Source organism: Coenobita brevimanus, chromosome 66 (genome assembly GCF_032717465.1).
Source record: "Coenobita brevimanus isolate Jiangsu-jjx chromosome 66, ASM3271746v2, whole genome shotgun sequence".
Classification (NCBI taxonomy): Eukaryota; Metazoa; Arthropoda; class Malacostraca; order Decapoda; family Coenobitidae; genus Coenobita; species Coenobita brevimanus.
Window position 1 is genome coordinate 39675406 of NC_137019.1, and position 7778 is coordinate 39683183.

Consider the following 7778-nt stretch of genomic DNA (forward strand, 5'->3'; position numbering starts at 1 on the left):
GACATGTAGGGAACAATATTTAGGTGTTTTATGGGAAGGGACACTAACCCTCTGCCAGCCCACTTGTTGACATGTAGGGGACAATATTTAGGTGATTTATGGGAAGGGACACTAACCCTCTGCCAACCCACTTGTTGACATGTAGGGAACAATATATGGGTTGTTTATATGGTTACCACCCAGCTTTGTAAATAATTCCCTGGCTTACAGGAAATCATTTGGCATGTCACTCAGTGTAAAGGCACTTGAAAAGGAAAGAAGACTAATAAAAAGTGACAAGAAAGATGGGAGAAATAGGAAGAAAGAGGGCAGGCACAGAAAAAGAATGATAAAGGTGAATGAAAAAGTAGGCAGCACTATATCAAATGAGTGGATGATGGTCACCACCACCTGCTGATGATAATGGTGGTGGTGAAGGGTGTGGTGGTGGTTCATGAAGGATGTTATGTGGTTGATGGTTTTGTATGTCTGTGGTGCAAGGATGTATATATGTGTCTGTGAAGGGTAGTGTTGGCTGGAGGGGAAGGGATATTGTCTAAATATTTCCCTTTTTCCAGGAAGAAGGTGGAGAAAGGAGGACCACACAACCCATACAAACTTGGTTGAACTCTTGTCCCTGCTGAGGAAGGAGGAGGAGGAGAAGGGATGGCTAGATGACCCTCTCAGGAAGCTGCATCTGTACACAAGAAGGACCCTCCAGGCCTCTCACCCACAAAACACAGGTAAATTCTCTCCTATAGCTTGTAATGTCTGTTTTTTCAGCTGTTGTATTCTTTATGCCCCCTACCTTGTACTCTTTGACAGAGATGAAGAAAATAAATGGGTGCATAAAGGATGTGGGATGTGGTAGTATTAGAGGTAGACATAAAGGATGTGGGATGTGGTAGTATTAGAGGTAAACATAAAGGATGTGGGATGTGGTAGTATTAGAGGTAGACATAAAGGATGTGGGATGTGGTAGTATTAGAGGTAGACATAAAGGATGTGGGATGTGGTAGTATTAGAGGTAGACATAAAGGATGTGGGATGTGGTAGTATTAGAGGTAGACATAAAGGATGTGGGATGTGGTAGTATTAGAGGTAGACATAAAGGATGTGGGATGTGGTAGTATTAGAGGTAGACATAAAGGATGTGGGATGTGGTAGTATTAGAGGTAGACATAAAGGATGTGGGATGTGGTAGTATTAGAGGTAGACATAAAGGATGTGGGATGTGGTAGTATTAGAGGTAGACATAAAGGATGTGGGATGTGGTAGTATTAGAGGTAGACATAAAGGATGTGGGATGTGGTAGTATTAGAGGTAGACATAAAGGATGTGGGATGTGGTAGTATTAGAGGTAGACATAAAGGATGTGGGATGTGGTAGTATTAGAGGTAGACATAAAGGATGTGGGATGTGGTAGTATTAGAGGTAGACATAAAGGATGTGGGATGTGGTAGTATTAGAGGTAGACTGCAAGATAATGCCCATTTCATGTGTGTGGTGTGTCAGGGAGAGCATATAGAGATTGTCAGGCTTGAAAGGATTGAACTTGCTTGTGAGTCTCTTGGGTGTGTGGAAGAGTTTTGTTATTTGGGAGACATGTTATATGCTGGAGGTGGGGCTGGAGCAGCTCTGTGGCTAGGGTGAGGAGTGGTTGGAAGAAGTTCAGGCAGCTGTTGCCTCTCCTGACATTGAGAGGACTCTCCCTACATGCTAAGGGGTCTTTGTACGCAGCATGTGTTAGAAGTGTAATGCTGTATGGTAGTGAGACCTGGGGGCATGTTGAGAATATAGAGGATGACAGTTGGTTGTGGAAATAAGTGTGAATGTTGGGGGTTAGGGTTGTGAGAGGCAGACCGAGAAAGACCTGGGACGAAGTCATAGAGTGTGACCTCAGGGACTGAATAGGGTGGCTGCCAGAGATTGAGCAGGGTGGAGAGTTGTCCTTTGGTGACCAAGGATAATGCATGCAAGCGCATTGGAGCCTTTATAAATGACATGATAATATGATACAACAAGAGACTGAATGGAGGACAGGAGTGTGAGTGCATCCATCCATCCATCATGTAAACCTGTGTTGCCCCATGAGGAGTGTAGGAGCCCAGGGCTAGGCAAGTTGGTCCTGACATTTAAGGTGAGAGTGACAAGAATACTCATCGCTGAGTGGCATTACTATCTATCTGCCTATCTATTGCCAGATGCCTTAATACCATATGGGGTGGCCACAAACAAATCACCTCCATATCGCCCTGTCCCCTGCCATTTCACTGCCCTGCTCCCAGCTCACATCCCCCCTCTCTCATATACCTCTCCACTCCATCCCTCCATCTCATCCTTGGCCTCCCCCTCCCTCATTCCCCCTCCACATCACTCACATACACTCTCCTAGTCAGTCTCTCACTCTCCATCCTCCCCACACGACCAAACCACCTCAGTGTGTTTCTCCTAACGCTTCCTATCACATCCACATCCACACCACAACGCTCCTTTACATCCTCATTTGTCAGTTTGTCTCTCCATGTGACTCCACAGGCTCCTCTTAAATAACTCATATCCATTGCTCTCACTCTTGAGTTCTGCCCCTCCAACAGTGTCCAAGCTTCACTTCCATACGTTAGATTTGGTATCACAATACTGTCATGTAGTAACTTTTTCACTTCCATGCTCACTTCCCTGTTTCTTATCACTGCTTTCAAAGAACCAGCAACCTTTCTTCCCTGCTGTACCCTTTCAAGCACTTCACCCTCCAAACCTCCATCCTTACTCATCACACTACCCAAGTACTTAAACGTACTCAAATTTTCCAACTCCTCACCATCCAACCTCGCTGTACATTCACTGACTTCACCTTTCTCAAACTCATCCACCAAGCCTTGCAGCTCCCCTTCGTCTTCACTCAACAACACAGTATCATCTGCAAACAACAGTACAGGGAGTTTCCAAACACTATCCTCTCTCACCAGTGCCACTCCAACATCCACTACCCTACCTTGTACCTCTTTTATTACCCCATCCATGTACAGATTGAACAACCATGGAGACATGACACATCCCTGTTTCAACCCAACCTTCAAAGAGAAAAATTCACTCAGTTCACCACCATCCACACGCACTGCAACCTTCGCACCATCGTACATACTCTTCACAGCATTCAACAACTTCCCATCTACTCCATATATTCTTAATACTTTCCACAATCCTTGTCTATCCACCCTGTCATATGCTTTCTCCAAATCCATGGAAGCCGCATGCAACTTTTTTCCCTTCTCTAGAAACTTTTCCACTAAAGATCTGAGAATGAATATCTGATCTACACAACCTCTTCCCTTCCTAAAGCTTCCCTGTTCTTCTCCAACTAATTCCTCTGTTCTTTCCCTAACTCTGTCAGTAAGTATCCTATCATACACTTTTCCTATTACACTAAGAAGACAAATGCCCCTATGATTACCACACACTTCTTTTTCCCCTTTTCCTTTGTACAAGGGAATAATTATACCTGACTTCCAATCCTCTGGAACTCTACCTTCCTCCCAGGCCAATCTGCACATCTTCCACATCCATTCTACTACTATCTCTCCCACATGCTTCAGCATTTCACCACACACTCCATCAATTCCTGGGGCTTTCCCCGATTTAACTTTCTTCATTGCTTCCACAACTTCTATCCTACTGATTTCTTCCTGTCTTCTCACATCCCTCCTTCTCCCAGCCCATTCCTCAGCCACTTATACTCACATTACTTTCATTCTTTATGTTCAACAATTCCTTAAAGTGTTCTCTCCATCTGCTCACTTTTTCTCCCTTCTCCACTAGTAATCTACCATTTTTATCTTTCACTCTCCTGCTAACTTCTTTGCCACCCTGTCTGTCTCTCTTTACCTCTTTCCAGAACATTTTCTTATATTCCCTCCACTTTACACTCAGATTCCTTCCAAATTCCGCATCCATTCTCTTTATACTCTCTCTTAGTAATATTTTCATGTCTCTCTTCCTTTCTGCAAATAACTCTGTCTTCCGTCTCTCAGCTTCTTTGCGTAATCAGTAAACCCCAACATGCTGATAAATCTAAAGTGACAATTTCTGTGGCAGGTGGCAATACTGTCAGAACAGCAGGAGTGTGGCCGTGTACAGGTTGTCACTATGGTGTGGAAAGTAACTCCATTTTGTGCAGTGTTTGTGATAAGAGGCTGCAGAAGATATGTAGTGGTATATAGTGCTGATTTTGAGTGTGATATATAAATTACAGAAGGAGAGAGGTGGGAAGGGATTAATCTTGCCATTAGAGATATCCAAGAAGGCTTGGATGAGTGGAACTATAACAGCAGAGTGGAAAAAGGCAGTGAATGTACCCCTGTGCATGAATGAGGCTGGTGAGGTGAGTACAAAAATTATCATAAGTCTCTCTGGGTGGTGTAGGAAAGATGCAGGGAAGAATTGTCATTGAGGAAGTAAGGGATATATCAGAATGTCTGCTGAGTGATGAACAGGGTGGCTTTAGGAGTGGTGGAGGATGTATGGATCAAATATTTGCATTGAGACAGAGTAGAGAAGGCCTTTGAGGAATACAAGTTATTTATGGCAGTTATAGACCTAGAAAAGTGTATGACAAGGTGATAAAAGGACTTTGGAAGATTTTTGTATGTATGGTTTTTGTTTACATTTATAAAGACTCTTATCATGCCTGCATTAGCCTGCCTTGGCCACCTAATGGCGGCTTCCCATGCTGCTGTCTGTGGCAGCTTCCCTATTCAGTCCCTTATGCCTGAGGTCACACTCTGTAACCTCATCCCAGGTCTTTTTTGATCTGCCTCTTACAACCCTACCCCCAGCATTGACACTTTTCTCTTACCGCACCCTATTGTCATCCACCATCCTCTCCACACGCCCAAACCATCTCAGTCTGCCACTCCTCATCACAACACCAATACACTTTAGTCCCATTCCTTCGTCTCAACTCTTCCATCGTAAACCTAGCCCCCCCAGGCCTTGCATTCAGGGACACACAGCACATCCACCTAATCATTGTCATATCTGTACGTTTGAGCCAGCGAATATCCTGTTCCTTTACTGCCCACGTATCACCACCATACACCATTACACTCCTAACACATGCTGCATACAAAGACCCCTTAGCAAGTTTACTTATTTAACTTGATGGTTGAATAAGAGTTGGGATGAATTGATGTAGTTATTTATTTATTTGTCATACACTATATCTTTCCCAACACTTCCAGAGCTGTGTACGTAATGAGGTCAGTGGCTGCTCTGCTCTGCTGGTACATGTTGGTGGAACATCACCCTCATCGTCGGCAGCATCAACCAATACGTCATCCTGGTCATCAACCAAACCATCTTCAGCATCATCCAGGTCACTGGGGTCATCTGAAGGCTGCAGCAATGAGAGGAGAGAAGAGGACAGTGAAAATGGGTTCACTGCAGCACTTATGACAATTGTATACAAGTACCTGTCTGTTGGAATGCCCCAGGCCGTACCCAACCCCCTGGCAGCACTACAGGTGATGTTTATTATATTTTGTCAGTGTAATTATTATGTACAAGTACCTGTCTGTTGGAATGCCCCAGGCAGTACCCAACCCCCTGGCAGCACTACAGGTGATGTTTATTATATTTTGTCAGTGTAATTATTATATTTTGTCAGTGTAATTATTATGTACAAGTACCTGTCTGTTGGAATGCCCCAGGCCATACCCAACTGACTGGCAGCACTATAGGTGATATTTGTTATATTTTGTTAGTGTAATGCGCAAATCCTGCACCAGCACCACACAACACAGGTGTCCTAAAGCACATCTGAAATGTGAACCCAGTAAACTGTGGGCTGAAGCTGCCCTCCTCCTGCAGTTCACCATCCACTTTTCTGGGGATAGGGAGGCAGCTGAGGAATGTTTGTCAAACCTGGCAGTGGAGCTGACCAGTACACCACATGAAGGCATCCCTCTTTATATACAGTACTTTACTAAGCTTGTATGTAAAATGGGCTGTGTACTACATCTGTCTTCACTTAGTTAACAATCACTGCACAATGAAGTCATTTAGATGGAAAATCACAGTAACAGAAACTAAACCATTTTTAACAGTAAACTTATGGAGGCCTGTTCCTGCTGTTATTTGGACAGGCACCATTATAATTACTTACCAGTGCATCACCTCAGACATTACAACAGCTGGAACAAGATTAAGATATCAAGTATCTTGGATTTTGGTAACATATTAGGAATAGTTTTCTGTGAACTGGTGGGTTAATCAAGGACATAAATTACTAGCCATGTGGGGAGGATGAACAACAAGAGTCTGGCTAGGACAGTGTGTGTGCATGAGGTGGAGGGGGAGACCGGGGGTAAGATGGGAGGATGAACTGGAAAGATAAATGAGAGAGGAGGATATGAGTTGGAGGGAGGGCAGCCAAAGGACAGGGCAATGTGGAAGCAGTTTGTGTCTGGTCACCCCATACAGGATTAAGGCTTCAGGCTATAGTAATATAAATTATTCCTATGTATTGCCAGCACCCCTAATCCTTTACGGGTTACTTCACTGGTGTTTATTGTTGTGTGCAACCAGTAGTCAGAGTCAGGAGTTTGAGGATGTGGTTTCAATTCCAAAATGCTTTTCTTGGGATCTTTATGCATCCACTACAATAAATAAGCATTATTATATCATATGTTAATTTTGTTTGTGTGTTTTAGATACAGCTAACCTTTATTCTTGTTTAAAATTGCCTTATATATAGCATTATAGGTGTACTTCGTAAGTTGTTGGTGGTTAAACACCCAGTCTCCATTTTTGCCCATACGTTATGTACTGTTTCATACAAACTGATTTCCCTAAATGTAACTAGTCATAACATCAGGAGTCCTTTTGTATTAGGGTTTTGTATGAGTAACCACATTGTCATTTTGAGTAATGCAGGTGTGGATGGTAGAGAAAAAGTTGAGTGGTGCCTTTAATACTTATAAATGTAGGTGTTACAGAAGCAGTTAAGTGCTAGAGGCAAGATCATCACCCAGGTTGTACTTATAAGGTGGAACCATTACTTCAGATTGTTAGGTGATGTGTTAATGACTGTGGCATATGTCACGGGGTATGCTGTGTGATTGTTATACTCTCTCTGGTGGGGAGGAAGGGGGATCCTACCTCATCCCTTTTCTTGGGTGGGAATTGGGGGAGAAATATTGAGATGCTGTGTTAACAGGCAGTTCTAGTGGTGTGTCTGACCTCTCCAATTTGTTATACAGTATTTTACTCAAGGGGAATAAGGTCATCTGTATATAGCAGGATTATACAGTACTGAAAATCTGTAATTGCAGAGGAGTGAAAGTGACTTGTTATCCCACAGGGCATTCGGCAAGTATCAGATCTGAGCCAGCGAGCAGGACAGTTAGTGTGGCTGGCCAAATTGATCAGCCGAGCCTCCCACTTCCTCCACCCTGTCACCCTTTATCCCCTGGCCTGCCCATCATCCACTGTGGAGGGGCAGCAGCAACACACAAGGCCTGCCCATCATCCACTGTGGAGAGGCAGCAGCAACACACAAGGCCTGCCCATCATCCACTGTGGAGGGGCAGCAGCAACACACAAGGCCTGCCCATCATCCACTGTGGAGGGGCAGCAGCAACACACAAGGCCTGCCCATCATCCACTGTGGAGGGGCAGCAGCAACACACAAGGCCTGCCCATCATCCACTGTGGAGGGGCAGCAGCAACACACAAGGCCTGCCCATCATCCACTGTGGAGGGGCAGCAGCAACACACAAGGCCTGCCCATCATCCACTGT

The 7778-nt window shown here is 44.3% G+C and overlaps 1 protein-coding gene across 1 annotated transcript; it reads left to right on the top strand.

Moving 5' to 3' along the window:
* The first annotated feature begins 653 nt into the window (after positions 1 to 653).
* LOC145405354 (uncharacterized) lies at positions 654 to 7383 on the top strand. Its single transcript, XM_080276763.1, has 4 exons — positions 654 to 722; positions 4075 to 4137; positions 5220 to 5446; positions 7340 to 7383. The coding sequence occupies exons 1-4, from the start codon at positions 654 to 656 to the stop codon at positions 7362 to 7364; spliced, it is 384 nt and encodes a 127-aa protein (XP_080132889.1). The 3' UTR covers positions 7365 to 7383.
* Positions 7384 to 7778: the final 395 nt, after the last annotated feature.

What these genes read in the sequence shown, in the direction of transcription:
- LOC145405354 (XM_080276763.1), top strand. Translation starts at nt 654, where the DNA reads ATGACCCTCTCAGGAAGCTGCATCTGTACACAAGAAGGACCCTCCAGG. An exon ending in CTCTCACCCACAAAACACAG is followed by an intron (nt 723 to 4,074) that starts GTAAATTCTCTC and finishes TTTCTGTGGCAG; the next exon opens with GTGGCAATACTGTCAGAACA. An exon ending in TTGTCACTATGGTGTGGAAA is followed by an intron (nt 4,138 to 5,219) that starts GTAACTCCATTT and finishes CAACACTTCCAG; the next exon opens with AGCTGTGTACGTAATGAGGT.